The sequence below is a fragment of the Xyrauchen texanus genome, chromosome 16 (assembly GCF_025860055.1).
Source record: "Xyrauchen texanus isolate HMW12.3.18 chromosome 16, RBS_HiC_50CHRs, whole genome shotgun sequence".
NCBI classification, from domain to species: domain Eukaryota; kingdom Metazoa; phylum Chordata; class Actinopteri; order Cypriniformes; family Catostomidae; genus Xyrauchen; species Xyrauchen texanus.
In genome coordinates this window covers 3,474,664-3,492,519 of record NC_068291.1, presented here as the reverse complement: position 1 = coordinate 3,492,519, position 17,856 = coordinate 3,474,664, and the positions used below count along the sequence as shown (strand labels likewise).

Below are 17,856 nucleotides of genomic sequence, written 5' to 3'. Positions count from 1 at the left end.
CAGTGACAAACTATCACTGACCTGTGCTTTTCTAATGAAGTGTTTTATCTATTCACTGTTACAGGTATGCTCTTCACTGCCAACGAAGATCCCAAAATGAATACCTTTTACATTCCTGTAAGTCATAAATTACATATGAAGTGCGGTAGTTAAAAGCAAACAAAACATTGAGCTCACTTTGTTCCATGTTTACGGATTAGTCACTGCATTTCTGTGTACACCCTGTTCTGCCTATTACACCTTTCTAAGTAAAAGCGTGCACACCTAAATGAGACTTGGTTATAGTTACTGGAGCATAGTAGTTCATGATAAACAAAGCATTTCTGAGTAACGATATGAGAGTCTGTGCTCCAGTTGATTAGAACACCTTTTCTTTGCAATCTGTTCATCATTACAGACTACAACACACTAGATAACCCAATGAAAAATATAAAACAACAGCCCCTTCATGAGAACATATACAGTGGCAAGAAAATATGTGAACCCTTTGGAATTAGCTGGTTTTCTGCATTAATTGGTCATAAAATGTGATCTCATCTTCATTAAAGTCACAAGTATAGACAAACACAATGTGCTTAAGCTAACAACACAAACAATTATAATCTTTCATATCTTTATTGAACACATCCCATTAAACATTCACAGCGCTGTGGAAAAAGAAAGAGAACCCTTGGATTTAATAACTGGTCGATCCTCCTTTGGCAACAATAACCTCAATCAAGTGTTTCCGGTATTTGTGGATTAGACCTGCACAACATTCAGAAGGAATTCTGGATCATTCTTCCTTACAGAACTGCTTCAGTTCAGACATATTCGTTTGATGTCTGGTGTGAACGGCTCTCTTGAGGTCATTCCACAGCATCTCTATTAGATTAATGTCTGGACTCTCACTGGGACACTCCAAGGTGGATTTTCTTTTTTAAACCATTCTGTTTTATTTGATTTACTTCAATGTTTAGGGTCATTGTCCTACTGAACCAGCCAACTTCTACTGATCTTCAGCTAGCACACATCCACCCTGACACTATCCTGTAGGATATCTTGAAGCAACAAAGCAGCACCAAATCATGATGCTCTCTCCAACATACTTAATCATTGGCAGGATGTTTTCATGTTGGCATGCAGTGCCCTTTTTACGTCATACGTAGTTCTGCAAGTTCTTCCCAAACGATTCAACTTTAGTTTCATCAGTCCACAAAACATTTTCCCAGTAGCATTGTGGAGTGTCAAGGTGGCCTTTTTCAGGTGCTCAGCGATGTGTGTGTTTTTTTGGAAAGCAGCTGCTTCATTCGTGGTGTCCTGCCATGTCTTCATTTATAGACAGTTTTTCTGTGGACAGATTAATATCTAAGCTCTTTTAGATAACTTAGTAACTCTTTCCAGATTCATGCAAAGCAACCATTCTTGATTGTAGGTGTTCTGAGAGGCATGGTCCATGTCAGCAGATACTTCTTGTGAAACTCAATGTCTGAGTGCTTTTTATAAGTTAGAATAGCAATAACCCACACCTCCAGTCTTGTTTCATTAATTGGGTGCCAGGTTTGCCGCCAACTGACTCTGATTAGCTTTTGTTGTGTAGAGGTTCACTTTTTCCCCACAGCACTGAATGTTAAATGAGAAGTGTCCAAAAAAGACATGAAAGATTATAATTGTGTGTTGTTAGCTTAAGCACATTGTGTTTGTCTATACTTGTGACTTTAATGAGGACAAATTCATGCAGAAAACCAGCTAATTCCAAAGGGTTCACATACTTTTCTTGCCAATGTACATGCTTCTCAAACAGACTTATATCTTGCAATTTTTGTGTGGCTTAAATAGTTTATCAGAACATTAAGGGTGATTCTCATGAAGAAATTTGAAAAATAAGACTTTTTATAGCCCATTTTCATACCAGCGAGGAGTGTTTGCTTTTTGCATTGACATTATTTTTCATTACATTTTCCATACAAATTCTCATTACTTAAAAATCTATTGCAATTCCATTATTGTAATATATGTCCGGACACAATGATTTTTATCTTTTTATTTATTTGTTTGTTTTGTCCTATTTATTTGAAATAAAATCAGCATAAATCAAATTCAGTTCAACTAGAATGTGTACTTGCAATATTACTTTACAAATATACTTTAAATGCAATTTAAATATTTTTTTTCCCACCTTACAGTAGACTATTGAGACCCGGGGGAGGGGTTTAAATGTGCTTAATTGTCATGAATGTCACATTGTAATAAATATTAATAGTAAAATAGAATTACATTTCTTAATGCTAAATATGAATTTCGTTATTCATTTTGGTGTGAAATATAATATATTTCATACTTAATATTTAAAATTTGCATATTGAATCTTTTTTTTTGTGTGAGATTCACTCTCTGAAATGTATTATGTAACTGACAATGAGACTTATTCATTTATTTTTTCCTTTGGGGCTGCATAATTAATTGGAAAAATGATCAAGATTACAATTACGGATGCTGCAATAATGTACTATCCGTGAAAGTTAGAGAATACACTTATGGTATACTCCAGGCATTTCTAAAATGTGTTCGAGTAACCAGTCAGAGACATGTCCGTTGTGCATATGAATGCAGTGATAATCACAGTGTTTAGATGAGTCTAGGCCAAGATAGAATCTGACTTCTTTGGCATGTTCTGTGCAGATTTTGTTTGAAAATCTGTAAAACAATAAATAAATAAATTGTAGAATAAATTGAAACATGCAATATTCTGCATTAAACTGAGTTGAGACTACTACAATAATCTTAATCTCTGCTGAATATATTATCAGATTAAAGGGATAATTCAAATTTAAATTCCGTCCTTGTTTACTCACCCATGTGTTGATATAAACCTATATGACTTTCTTTTTCTTAACCCAAAGGGGAAAATTGTGAAAACATTTTGGGCTCAGTGATGTCATACAATGGCAGTTTATGGTGACCAACTCTTCGATCTTCAAAAGGACAATGAGTATAATTCAGAAGTTTAATAAATTATTCCATGAGACTCATGATTGTTATGAAAGCATACGATAATGTTTGATGTAAAACAAACCAAAATCTAATGTATTATTTTTTGAAACTGTTCACTGACTGTTGATATCCTGTGTGCGTTGACACGAGAGCAACAGTGTACACATCGCCTAAACGACATTGGGCCGTATTTTGTTTATCTAAAAACAGTCCGCCACATCGATAGCGACAACAGAACACTACACAGCTGCACAAAAAACAGAACTTCCTAAACATGTCTGAAAAGTTTTTAGATGATGAATTGATGCATTTCTATGCCCAGCCTTATTTGTTTGAAAGTTTTCAGACCAATACCAATTCAAAACGAACGGAGTTACCTGCATGATTCTGAAAATAGAAAACAAGCGATTAACATGTCCCATTGCTGGTTGGAACAAACACTCTGATTACCATATTGAATATACCTTTTACTGTGTGTTGTTTGCCGTCAGGTTAGGACACGGTGTGACTGTGGCTGCCTGTAGCCTCCTTTATGTTTCTGTTTGATTTCCGAGTACTCCGGTTAAAAAAAAATAAGGCTGGGCATAGAAATGCATACATTTTTCAATTACAAACTCTTCAGACATATTTAGGAAGTTGGTTCTCTGGTTTGTGTGCAGTTGTGTTGTGTTCTGTTGTCGCTATCGATGTTGCGGACTGTTTTTAATAAACATAATGAGTTTTTGCTTGAACGTCCCAATGTCGAGGGGGCTGCGTGAACCGTTGCTCTAGTGCCCTATCATGACAGGAGATCAGCGGTCAGTGAACATTTTCACTGAATAATACATTAGATTTCAGTTTGTTTGTTTCTCACCAAACATTATCATATGCTTTCATAACAAACATGAGTGTCATGGAATAATTTATTATTCTTTTGAAGCTTGAAGAGGTGATCACCATCACTGAGCACAATATTGTTTCAAACGTTCTCCCTTTGTGTTAAGAAAAATGAATGTATGTGCAGTTATAACAACACAGGGGTGAGTAAACAATTACTGAATTTTCATTTTTGGGTGAACTATCCCTTTTAATAAAACATTTAATAAACAAACAAATGAGAGGGTGGGGGTTGTATGGAAATTTGTAAATGTGTCTCCCAGTTCTGCTGAATTCTGCACCTACATTCCTAAAGAGACTTTAGCGCAGTGTGGTGGACGTTTTATGTTTCGCATGAGGGCAGTTTTTAGTTTTTTAGCTGTGTGGCCTAAGTAAAGAATATGGCATGCAGTTTTAATATAAATTCTATCCATTATAATTTGTGTAATTGTGCAGTGCTATTTTCCATTCAGTCACATTAACTGTGTTTGGACCCTTTTTTGCATTGCGCTGTCTTTAGGCTCTTGGTCCGGCTCCGCGCTGGTGCTCTTTCCTGGATAACCTTACAGAAGAGCTTGAGGAGAACCCAGAGAACACCATCTATGATGACTACAAGTTTGTTACCCGCAAGGACCTGGAGAATCTGGGTAAGATTTCTCTCAATCTCCTGTCTGACTGCTCTAAGATCAGCAACCAATCAAATACCTGCATGAGAGGCACCTGAACTGAACCCGACCTGGAAACCTGCCATTTCAATGGCCTCATTTGTAAAATGCCTGGATTCCATGGATTTGGTTCTTATGTCAAAAGTGAGGAACAAATTAGGATTTATAAATGCAGAAACAGACGTGAAAATGTTCTTATGTGTATGGCAACTGACAAGCGTGTTTCTTAATGTTTTTTAATCATGTTCCAGTGTGTGCTTCCCATGCATTGCAAGTCACCACTTCATCATTCAGATCTTGTCATTGGTGCACATTGAAGAAGGCCTAAGTGCCGAAACATCCCCAGACATTGTAATTTTGTTGTGGGGCCAGTGAAAATGTTGGCAGGACAAGTACATATCTAAACTACTGCCTCGACCAGACCAGCAAATAAAATCCATCCATTGTTGATCTGTGCAGTCTATCTACTAAAAGTCCAAAAATTACGTGTACAAAGGAGGAGTGCTGGACTCTATAGCCATGATTAGATCCAGTCCAGTGGACAGAAGGTGGGAGACACAGAGTAAAACAGATCAGGAATGCTGCCATCAGCAGTCCATGGATCATTTGGGGTAGGGGGTTCACCACGCTTGCAGAATGCAGATTATATAACAGTGGGCTTGGAGAGACAGGAGGGGACACATGGGTCTTGTGAACGTTTTCTTGTCTGATTTTGGTAGGGTCCACACACAATATCCTTTCTTTTGAGAGGGAAAGTCCTGCAGTATAAAGAGTTTTATTGGCTTGGAGAGAATAAGAGGCCACACAAAGCTCAATCACCCTGCCTAACATTTTTTCATGGGTGCCTTATGCACTCTGAAGTGCAAAAGTTTACTAACAGAATTTTTTAAACCATGGGGCTCATTCAAGTCATTTACATAAATATATGAGGAAATTGGCAGTCGTTTAAGTGTAAAACGGACCTTCCAGCAAACTTTCCTCCAGGTTCACAAATGCTGTGTACACCCAAGAGTTGTTTTTTAAATGTGTATGTTAGTGAATTCCAAACATTAGTAAATATGGGGCGTGTACAGGTTAATTCCTAATTATCATAATTCTCTGCAATGCATACGGCATATAAGGAAGTAACCAGACTCACTAGTAAAGGCTTTAACGTCTATTCGGAACAGTAATTAAATCTTTTTATGAATGAAGTGCATTCACAAAATAAAATGCAATGACATATTTTTGCTGTCATTGAAGGTCTTTGGTGAGTCAAATAGTTTAAATGGTTGGACATGAAGCTTTAGTGTAAAAATTAAAATTCAGTTCATGCTGGCAGGGGGATGTCCACCTCCATTAACCTCTGATTCTTTTCTTTGGATGAAATGCTGTAAACTCAAAGATTTGCAAGCTACGACAGTGTGCCCGTGATGATGTATTTATGGATTTAACAGCATTAGCATTGACTACATTATCAACTGAACGGGATTTAGCGACGCCTGTATACAAATATATATACACACATTTAAAAATGAATACAAGTAACCTCTTTTTAAATAATTTATGTTATTAAGGTTTATTGTACTCATTCAATTATTAGGTATTTAATTTCCCTTCTATCAAAATGTAGTCATGGCAGTTTCCCAAAGTTTGGACGTCTTGCATACGATTTACACGGGGTCAGGAGCAGGTTTAAATTTAGTTTGTCCCAACTTACATTTTGAAAATACGAAAACTTTAATGAATCGAGAATTTACAGCTTCTATTTAAAAAAATTAAAAAAATATATATATATATATAATTTGTGCTGGTGTTTCACGAAGGAGCCTCAATGATGAATAATTGTAAATGCCATCTGTCATTAGGACTGAATAAAATACTAGAAAGAACCATTTAAGCCTAGCGTGTCAAAATACTTGTAAGAATAAATTACATTACGAAAAACAAGTTGCTTTTCCACCTCGGATGTCAATATAAGTCAATATAAGGGCTGGTTAAGAAAAATTACATTTCCCATTATTACAATCTTCATTTTATTGATCCTGATATCAATTCTTAAAATCCCAAGATCGATATTTTATACTTTAGTTTTGGTCATGTTGATTATTTTTTCTGTATTAAACTGCATAGTAAATTGAAACAAATTGGGGATTGTGTATCAATACCATAAAATGCTTTAAAAAAAAAAAACTTGCACTGAAGAAAAGGACAAAAATAGTAAGATAGTAAGTGTTTAGTACATTTTGATGGTATAAAATTAAGCAAAATACTTAATGACATAATATTGATTAAAGTGAGTGCATAAATTTTACTTAAACATTTCAGTTCATACAGTAACTTTTTTTACTTACAAATTCAATGTACATGGTACTTATTTAAATGAACATTTCAAACTTCTTAAACACGTTTAATCATTCTTCCCTTGACATACAGAAGCCTTCCTGTTTAATGCATTCTGTTTAGTCTATTAGACAACATCACTTTGATTACAGGCAGTAGAAACAAGATACAGAGCTGCGCATGCACACCTCAACACTTGTGCGCAAAACAAAACATGATGACGGTAACTAACGCTCATTTTTTTAATCATTAACAGTTCATTATGAGTAGAAAATGGACTTCACAAAACAAGAAGTTATCAAACGTAACAACAAAAGTAACAAAAAAATGATGTAGTTCTACTTGCAAACAGTGAAACCATACAAGCTTATTAATTATTCAAGCATGGTGCATGCTGGGAACACTAGATTCGAAAAGTCACATAAAATGTAATTATTATAGTTACATGTGAAATGTATTCAAATTAGCATAAATATGACTCATGTTGTTGCATTGTTGACGCATTGTAAATATAACAATCATAAATATTTACTTAAATTACAGCATTCATTTTTACATGTTTGAATCGAGTACAAATGCAGAATTTACATAATATTTTTAGGTTTGATTCTTTAACATTTTCAATTTAGAAAGTACTTCATCTTTTCTGCTATATTTCTTCATCACAAAATCATTTAGTGTGGTTTGTTTATTTCTACCTACCTTTACATTTTTAACATTAACCAAGTGCTGTTAGTTTTTGATACCTGGATTAAATAATGTTAACTTCTAAAACATTACTATAAAGTGTTGGCAATAATTACTTGTGTGTATCATTATTGGAATGAACCGAAGGAAAGATTTTCAGTCAATAAGGTCTTAAAGTTCTGTCTATTCCTCCCAAAAAAAAAGCATTAAGAGGACTTGGAATAAAGCACATCAGTCATATGGACTATTAAGATACTTCTATTGGGTTGTTTTTCAGCTGTTGTTGACAGCCGAGGTCACAGTAAACTGTGAACACTCCTTTAGAGTTCCAAAACACACACACACACAACCTTTCCTGATATCAACAGATGTTTTGAAAGAGTGGATCAGTGTAATAGCTCATCCAAACTCAATACACACAAAGATCACTTGAGTTGAGGTTGTTTTTTGTTTTTTTCTGGAACTATCTTTTTCCTTTTTTACAATGACTTAAGCAACTGATATTAGGTGTTTTTTAGTTGATGAATTAAGTCAGTTCACGCAGTTCTCCTAGTAGAGAAAACACAGGTGGAGTTCAGCACATTAACTTTAGACAAGTTCCACTAACAATTACTTTAGTCACATGACGTTCTGTCTTTATTTTACATTGTGACTTTGTCTCAAGAGTCGGTACATTCTGTATTCAACACTTTGTGACTTGAAATCTAACAAACATCTATTTGTTTGCTTATTGTTTTTGCACTCTTGGCGCACTCATATTTCTTTAAATAATACTTGAAATATTTTGTTATATTCCAGTAATGCCAGGACATTCATGCATTTTTAAATGTGGCTTAAGTGTCCAATACATTTAAGGACCACACTATGTAAATGTACAGCGGGGGTCAAGAGTAGAGTCCACTTGTGAAATTACTTCTATTTAAAATTATGTAATTTTAATACAAATTAGAATGAAAATTCGATTGAAAAATATTTTGTTCGAATTTGGTATTAATGATAGACCGATATATTGGCCAGGACGATTTATCGGTCGATATTTGGCCATTTTGCAATTAGCAAAAGTTCTGTTTTTCTTTATAATTCTGATTATTCTTTTAACATTCTTATTTCTTTTTTTTTTCTCAGGTCTGACTCATCTGATTGGCTCGGCTCTGCTCAGGGCTTATATGCACGGCTTCTTCATGGACATCAGGCTCTATCACAAGGTGCTGATGAGCTGTTCAATGTGCCGAAGCGTTTGTGAACGTCGATGTGTTTTACAATATTTATATGATTCATTGTTGTGGATTGATGATACATGTTCCATTGCACACTGCTCCAGGTCAAGACCATGGCAAACCCATTTGCGTATGAGGAGTATCGTAAGGACAGAATCCGGCAGAAGATTGATGAGTCGAGAGCACAGAGAGTGCTGCTCAAGGTGACTGGGATCATGCCTCATATCCACCCTGTGTTTATGTTAGTTGTATAAATGAGAGTGCTTGTTTATTATGTTGGGTTACTGCTGAAAATACATTTGATATATAATAATTAGGAGATCCTGCCTCTCACATTATCAGAGAAATGAAAAAAAAAAAAAAAAAACTACAGAATGTTTATAACTCTGTACATCAGAGATACAGATAAAGATGATTCATAGCACAAACTCTCACACACTCACCAATGATGGCAGAGCTGCAATGCAAGGTGCTAGTCTGCCACTGGGAGCAACTTGGGGTTCAGTTTCTTGCCCAAGGACACTTCGGCATGTGGAGTCTTGTGGGCCGGGAATCAAACCGCCAACCCTGCGATTAGTGGCCAACCCGCTCTACCACCTGAGCCACAGCCGCATTACTTCAAATGTCATGGGGTACTTCATAGGGGTTCAGCTGACAAAGAAAGTCACTCCATGTGGGGAAGGCACACTGCTGTCCTAGTGTCTTTATGGCCTTGGCCAGGATCCACATCCATATGTGGCAAAATGGCCAGAATATTTACATTTATTCAGATTTTCAGCAAATATAATCTTTGTCAGAAATATTCAAATAGTCATGGTTGAGTCAATGCAACAATCTTTATTTAGAGCGTGTTGTACATTCTCATGGCCAGTTATCTTCAATGCTTTGACTGTCTCCATTATCTCTGTGCGTAATAGAAGCTGCCCAAGGTCAATAAGGAGCTGGCCATCAAACTCATGGATGAGAGAGACAATGAGTCGCGAACCAAGAAGAAAAAGAACAAGGTGAGAAATCCTTCCATCATCGTACAATTCCAAATTAAAAGCTTGGATCAACCCTTTAAAAGACTTGCTGGGAACATGTCTCCCTTTTTTATTCTGTTTTCTCTCCTTGTGCTATCTTCTGTTTGTCATCAAGGCTTCAGCCAATCTCCTGACGGACGACCGTTTCAAGGTGATGTTTGAGAACCCTGAATATCAGGTGGATGATCAGAGCGAGGAGTTCCGTCTGCTCAACCCCATTGTGTCTAAAGTGGGTGAGAAGAGGAGGGAAAAACTCAGACAGCTCATCCAGCAAGTGGAAGAGGAGCAGGTACAAACACTTAAATCTAGCATTGATTAGTTGTTCAAATAAAAAAAATAAGAAAATTGAAATCCTGCTTCAATCCAATCTCAATAGCGGGGTGAGGAAGAAGAGGTGGAGGGTCGTGCCAGCTCAGAGGAAGAGGAGAGCTCTGATGATGATGATAAGAGTTGGGTGAAGGAGGTGAGGGAGCAACGGCGCCTTATACGGGTGGAGGAGAATGAGCGCAGGTTCAACGAGAGGAAAGAGCGGAGGCAACAGGACCGCAACACCAGCTTACGGAGTTCAGATCCAGCCAGAAACCCCCAACAAGAAACCCAAAACCATCCTCGATTCTATCAGCTCAAAGCAGGAGAGGAGTTCCGTAGCTTCAGTGACGTGGACCACAAACAAAAGATGCAAAAGTATGTTCATGTTTTCACCTCTATTAGTGGTCATGTCTTTCATTCTTTTTATTTTACCCTGTGCTCCATTGATATTCTCAGTCAATGTTTTGTGTGCTAAAATGAAAGGGCATATTGCTACGCTCACACACAGGCCGCGGGTTTGCTGTCGGGTTTCTTTAAGTCTTTAACTGCCCATCCTCTTGCCATTGTAACATACGTATTAACAAAAATATTTGCACTGAAATGTACTGCTCAAACGGATAGAAATGTACTGATTTTAGGATGTTTAGGCTTGTAGTTTCTATCCTACTTTCACTTCAATGTGACTGGCCGGCCAAGTGTCTGATCACCCAATAGGCGTCATTGATATGTAAATGTGGGCATCATGTTTTGATTAGGCCTGTGTAAAAATATGGATTTTCTGATTAATCCAATGTTTTTTATGAACATTCCTGAAATCGATTCTTACAATACCAAGATCAGTCTTTTACTCGACGCGCCACCATCTACAATGTGACTAAATCTCAAATTACGTGGTATGTGACGCAGTCTGTGATTGGCCAATGAATAGTTAATTTTCAGATTTCACTAACCAGTGATTTAGTATAGTAGTGAATAAGCCTGCCACGATTATGAAATAACCTTCTGATTGCGGTTATTTGTGACAACCGTGATTATTGGGTGTTCAAATTCCAATCACGTTTTAATGCCAAATAAGGGAATTTTAAGCGAATATACTGCATAAATGTTAATTATTTGTTTGATAATTAATCGGCTTAATTGCAAGTAATTTTCACAATCGGCATAATCGCAATTATTATTTTTTTTTACAATTAATCGGCATAATTGCAATTATTTGGTGGACAATTAATAATCTTAATTCCAATTATTTGGTGGACAATTAATAATCTTAATTCCAATTATTTGGTGGACAATTAATAATCTTAATTCCAATTATTTGGTGGACAATTAATAATCTTAATTCCAATTATTTGGTGGACAATCGTCATAATTGCAATTATTTGGTGGACAATTAATAATCTTAATTCCAATTATTTGGTGGACAATTAATAATCTTAATTCCAATTATTTGGTGGACAATTAATAATCTTAATTCCAATTATTTGGTGGACAATCGTCATAATTGCAATTATTTGGTGGACAATTAATCGTCTGCCACATTTCATAATCGTGACAGCCCTAGTGGTGATGTTCAGCGGCAAAATCTTTTCACATGTAATTCTAATAACACGTAGCACAGATTCGACTCGTTTATCTGCGCTCTGCTCAAACAAACACTTGTGTGAGATGCTTTCTGAACTGCTGCTTTTCTTAAAGTTCTTTTTAGCATTTGCTCTACATATTGTAGATTGTACATTTCTCACAGGCCCCTTTTTTCTATCATAGCTATTTTTTTTATTTTATTTTGATATCATAACTGTTATTGTTAAACATTCTTAACCGTCATATTAGATCACTAATGCGTTATGTGAAATACGTGCAACTTTTCAGCGCATTTCTTCTCTCGTAGGGCTTTACCTGTTCATTATTTTCAACAATGTTCTGACTGTTTTAATATTTTAAGTAACTTTTGGTGAATTCCGTTTAGATGTATTTGCTAATGTTGATTCAATGAATGCGTGTCATGTTCTATATTTAATGTACAATAATCACAATGTAAGGCGAGCACGTGGCAGGAATATGCCCCTTTTCAGCAGAATTTAGTATCGGATTTGACTTTTTGACTGTTTTCTGAGGGTTTTTCTTTTTAGACTAGTCAAATCCAAAATGTACGTTAAATGACGTCGTTCCACACACCCCTAGTCTAACAGCTAATTCGCCTGTCAAAATTGACCAAACTTGAACTCCACGTGAAATCGGCGAGTGGAAGTTCTTCACCGGAAGTCCAGATTCCCATTGAGATGACTGTATTTTGCTTGTGGAATTTCAGAGTGTGAAGGTAACATAGTTAAAACCATAAGTTTTACTACTCATTTTAATTTGTGATCATTTTGATTCATCATTTGCTGAATCATTGTGCATTTAGATAATCTGTCACTCTGTCTGCCTGCTCAGAATATTCAACATTAAATGTGATATTAATGTTTCCCATCACACAGGACGTCTCTAGAGGAGCGACTCAAGCGGGAGGAGAGGTCGGGGATGTTAAACCTCAATGACACAGCAGTTGGAAGCAAACAGCTGACTTTCACTCTCAAGAAGGTAAGAAAGAGCGCCCTGTTACCACCTGTAAAGATGGAAGTCTAATGTTTACGTGCATGAATTACAAAAATATATTTATGTTAAAGAGGTCATAGGCTATACTTCTTAGGGTTTCATTTTTTTTTCCCTTTATAATGTTAGTCAAGTTCATAATTTAGTTTTTCATGACCATTTTCCAGTAGGGGATGCACGACGACTGATTTTTAGTAGTCGACTAGTCGAGTCCATTAGGCGTGAGTCCGAAACCTACCCGGCCCAAACGGTACTGTCAGATTTTAAGCCTGAACCCAACCCGAAATGGCTCACTCTCTTTATAAATTCTTCTCCAAGCAATTGTTGAAATTGGCTGTATTTTATGTAAGCATCGTAGGCAACATTTTTAACCGTGCAACAGTAAACATACACAGTTTTAACAAGGCACTGCAGCTCCTCAGCACATCAGAGCAGAAGGGAAAAAACATTGGTTTACCATTTATCAAGCGCAGAAACTTTGCTTGGTGTAGAAAGATCTGGAATCATGTGTAACAATAGCCACTTTTCCACTATCGGGCCAGTGCTAGCTAGGGCTATCAACTGGCCAGCTGTGGCCAATAAATTTTTGGACCTTGGACCTCGAGCCACAAGACCAAAATCGATCTGCATTCTCGCCATCGGGCCAATAACTCCATAGCGTTGCCCAAAAACCCGCCATAATCAGCCAATCATGTGGCAGCAGTGCATAAAATGATGCAGATACGGGTCAGGAGCTTCAGTTAATGTTCACAACCATCAGAATGGGTTCAATTTTTGATCTCCGTGGAGTGATTGTTGGTGCCAGGTGGGCTGATTGGAGTATTTCTGGGATTTTCAAGAACAACAGTCTCTAGAATTTAATCAGAATGGTGCCAAAACCAAAAAAACATCCAGTGAGTGGCAGTTCTATGGACGGAAACACCTTGTTGATGAGAGAGGTCAACAGAGAATGACCAGACTAGTTCAAACTGACAAAGTCTACAGTAACTCAGATAACTGGTCTGTACAATTGTAGTGAGAAGAATATCATGTCAGAATGCTATTCTGAGATGCGGGTTGGCGCTGTTTTAGCGGTACAAGGGGGACCTCCACAATATTAGGCAGGTGATTTTGATGTTGTGGCTGATTGGTGTTTAATGCAACAAGGGGTGCTGAAGTCGACCAATTTCAGTAATAGACCTCTTTTAAAATAAAATATCACTGACACCTTTCTATGTTTTTTGAGAATATAATCGATTACTCTGTAAATATTGATCCATGGATTTTATATTTTGGTTTTCATCATTTGTTGTATTAACCAAATCAAACAATTCAGCTAACTATAACAATTCATAAATACCCATATACATTCAGTTTTAACATCTTAGATATTACTCCTACATCTGTGTGTACATATTATATTCATACAAACAAAAGACATTTATATCTCTTTTTCTACTATTCATATCAGCTTGCATAGTATTTATGTGAGGTTCATGTTTATATCATAACCAGGGGTTTAGTAAATGATTTGTACCTACTCATTCACTGCCATATTTCCTTCACCAAAATCTCTTAATTTCTTATCCGATGAGTTCTGAATTCCATATCATGTACCTCATTTATTGACTTCGTCGTTTTTAAATGCATCATCTGCAATTTACCCTTGAACTTCATCTGTATCATTGTTTATCAGACGGAGAAGCAGAGATATCAACAGCAGGCAGAACGAGAGCATCATGAGGAGAGGAGGAAGATCAGACGCTCTGCAGGACACTTACATACTAACAGAGGAGGAAGAGGAAGGGGAAGAGGCAGGGGAAGAGGACGAGGAAGACCCTTCTAATATGTCTGACATACAGGACTGTGAATTATTATTATTATTATTATCCCTGGAGGAACGTGTATTTTAGTGTGGAATGCACAAGATGTTTAAAAGACGGATGGACACTTCTTTAAATTGCAAATGTTGTTAATGAGCAAGAACTGTTTCGCATTGAGTGTGTGCTGTTTATGTGTGTGTACGTCAGACCTCCCTTTTTTCCAAAACATCTCTCAGTGCAGTCTAAACAGAACTTTTGATTTGTGAAGAACCATAAAACATTTTTAACCACATCTGTCTGCGCTCTGTCCCATTAAATCTGGCCTTGTAAGATCACATTGTTGCCAAATGATTTTTACGTCTCGTTCAAAATTTCGTGGCAATTTCCTGGTGAAATGAACACTAGAGGCGCTACAACAACAATGACTTGTATTCACTTTCACAAAAAACACTTCACCCTGTTTCTCACACAATGCTTTCACATCTATACCCTTTTACTATAGCGCTCGACTCATTTCAACGTTTTCAGGGAGGGAGGTCAGTTTTGTTGATTTAAAACGGAGTATTACCATTAAAAACCGAATTTGTTTGGGAGAAATGTAACTTTCAGCACCACACAGTGGACATTTCACCTCGGAACTGCCACAATACGTTGTGGACCACATAATATCATTTTGCAAAACTGATGCCACAGTCACATACTTTTCACGAGATCAGGCTGTTTACATTCACACTACTCAATGAATCCTAAAGCCGTAATTCACTTGAAAGCTAAAGATTCCTGAAATGTCTGGCTGACAACGTGGTTTTAGACTTATAAAATTAGTTCAACAAAAACATCAATACAAAGAGGTTGGCAAAATAAAGCAGGAGTCACATGCTGGCCCACATGGAATCTGTGCCCGCAGATTTCTGCAGAATTTGAATCACTGTCTACACATTGCCCTGCCCTTGCTTGTTTGATGATTAAATATCTATGTTTTCAAGTACTAATAAAAGTACTACAAGCTTAAAATAAATCTACCAAATCTACTTACAGCAGCTGCGAGGCGAATGGGTCTTATTGAAGCAGACGCGATAACAATGGTGGTGATTCATGAAATTTAAAGAAGCCCAAATCCCAATAATCTCTTTAAAACACTTTTACACTTTTTCAACTGAATTTGAACGAAGCACCCATTGACAGCAGTTCTTTTCTTGGGTGCCTAAACTTTATACATTACCATAAAATTACTTTTTAAAAGTGTAAGGACATACTTTTGTTGTTTTATTTTATTCTCTTTCCTGAGATCCACTTATGTTAGTATAGTGTTTTTTTTGTTGTTGTTTTTTTACCACCCTGTCCCTTGGCCCTCTCTCTAAAACGCTCTGTTTTAAAATGTCTGGCCCTTTAAGACTTTAATGTAAACACCCACTGTTGTGATTGGCTAGCATTCCATGCAGTTCATGGTGATGTTGGGGTGCTTCAATAGGCCAAAGCAGAGATGCCGGATGCCTTCAAAACAGCAAGACAGCGCGGCTGAATGAAACACAATGGGGGTCTCCATTTTAGAGTTATAACTTGTCATCGCGTCTTTTAAAAGCAGCACGAGATGTATGATAAAAGTTCTAATCATACACGTTTAGAAAAACATTTAATTCCAAATATGAATAAGTCCACTTTGGATGAATCTCCCATGACAGGCCCATCTCGCTCCTGTTGGTAGGGTCAAGGGTGCAATGATGAAAATTAGGTGTTGATGTCTTGCTGAAGTGACTGTAATATGCAGATATATTTGGTCATTGTGACATCACAATTTCCACGAATTCCAAATGAGCCGTATTTGTCCAATGACCTCTTATATGCCAAAAGATCAAGGAAATGTTCATTCCACATGTCATGACCCCTTTAATTCATTTTAGGTTCATGCATTTCTGAACTGCTTAGTGGCCTTTCCAGTCTTTCAGACGTTCTATCTGTTTATCTAACGTCATACTCAAACTATCAGCCTATTTTTATAAACAGTAGTTTAACTCAACCTGTTAGTTTTAACAATAAAAAAAAACAGATTAGTTATTAACTATATAGTTACCTTTGAAAATTAAAGTAATAGTTGCCAAATCGCTGGACTTTCAAGACCTTTTCCTCAAATTAAAAAGAAGAACTGCTTCAACAGAACATGAAACTTTCAGCTGCTAATATTTGAATATTGCAAGTAATATTGAGAAGTGAAAGCACAGAATTCCCCGTCCTATTTGAGATTTGCTGTTAAACACTTCATCCTGACCTCTGTTTCACGTTTCCATTGACTTTATGGCATCCAAGCTGCATGTATTCTGCAAATAACAATATCAGATTTTATTTTTTTAAGATTGTTTTGCACTTTAAAGTGGCTTGGATGCAGCATCATTTAAAATCAACAGTTTTCAGTTTCAGATGACATTGTAGAAATGTATTATTCACAGTCAGTCATGATTATTTTAATCAATGAGAGAAAGTGTCCAATAACAGGACGGTTACTGAGATTAAGTGAGTAGTATTCGGCTGGTCATATGATTCTAACATGGCAGCCCCCATGTGTGGACCCTCTCCATGTAGAATAAAACAACTTTTATAAGGTTTCTGATATGACTGGAGTCTTCATTGTAATGGGAGTGATCATGAATTTATACATACAGTATTGTGCAAAAATCGTAGTCACATAAGATGTTTCAAAAAACATTTGTTATAATATGTTTTTTTTATATCTTAAGCTTTAGTGTGTTAATAGGACATGTTTGACTCCCAAACATTACTTTTGCAAATAGAATAAAATAGAAGAACAGGGAGCCCTGCAACAGATGTCATGTCCCCCACAGACCCCCACTGAACATCGAGTCAGTCTGAGATTACATGAAGAGACAGTCGAAATAGAAGATCTGTGGTGAATTCACCAAGAAGTTTGAACGTCCTATCTGCCAACAACTCCGAAAAACTGGGTCCAGGTGTTCCTAGGAGGATTGGAGCTGTTTTGAAGTCAAAGGTGGTCACATTGATTTAGCTTTTTTCTGTGTACTGGACTTTGTATGATGTTAAGTGTTAAATGAAAAGTATTTATGGCATCCTCACTGTGTAACATTTTTCACAAGTGCCTAAAACGTTTGCACAGTACTGAGTTTTGCAAAATTACAATTCATGTCTTTGAGTTCAACTTTTTTTAATGAGGAAAAAATTATTTATAAACATCTGACCTCTGTTCAGTTGCATTATTATTTTCTTTTATTAGAGTAGCTAACGGGACCAGTATGAGAGTGGGTTAGTAATCTCAAACAGTTGCTGCTGGTGTGAACAGGCAATGTTCATTCCACGGTTAGTAATTAATCCTGAGATTCCATGTTCTGAGGTTTCACATTGTACGTTTGGAAACCCTGAGTTAACGTTTGCATTTGCATAT

At 36.6% G+C, this 17,856-nt stretch overlaps 1 protein-coding gene across 1 annotated transcript in view; it reads left to right on the top strand.

Moving 5' to 3' along the window:
* The window catches only part of nol10 (nucleolar protein 10), a 29,603-nt gene extending 12,565 nt beyond the window's left edge, over positions 1-17,038 (top strand). Inside the window, exons 13-21 of the mRNA XM_052146008.1 lie at positions 65-117; positions 4,349-4,475; positions 8,628-8,707; positions 8,824-8,922; positions 9,637-9,723; positions 9,857-10,030; positions 10,118-10,425; positions 12,528-12,630; positions 14,318-17,038. Coding sequence (XP_052001968.1) covers positions 65-117; positions 4,349-4,475; positions 8,628-8,707; positions 8,824-8,922; positions 9,637-9,723; positions 9,857-10,030; positions 10,118-10,425; positions 12,528-12,630; positions 14,318-14,467 — 1,181 coding nt within the window. The 3' untranslated portion in view covers positions 14,468-17,038. The remainder of the gene's footprint in view (positions 1-64; positions 118-4,348; positions 4,476-8,627; positions 8,708-8,823; positions 8,923-9,636; positions 9,724-9,856; positions 10,031-10,117; positions 10,426-12,527; positions 12,631-14,317) is intronic.
* The last annotated feature ends 818 nt before the right edge of the window (positions 17,039-17,856 follow it).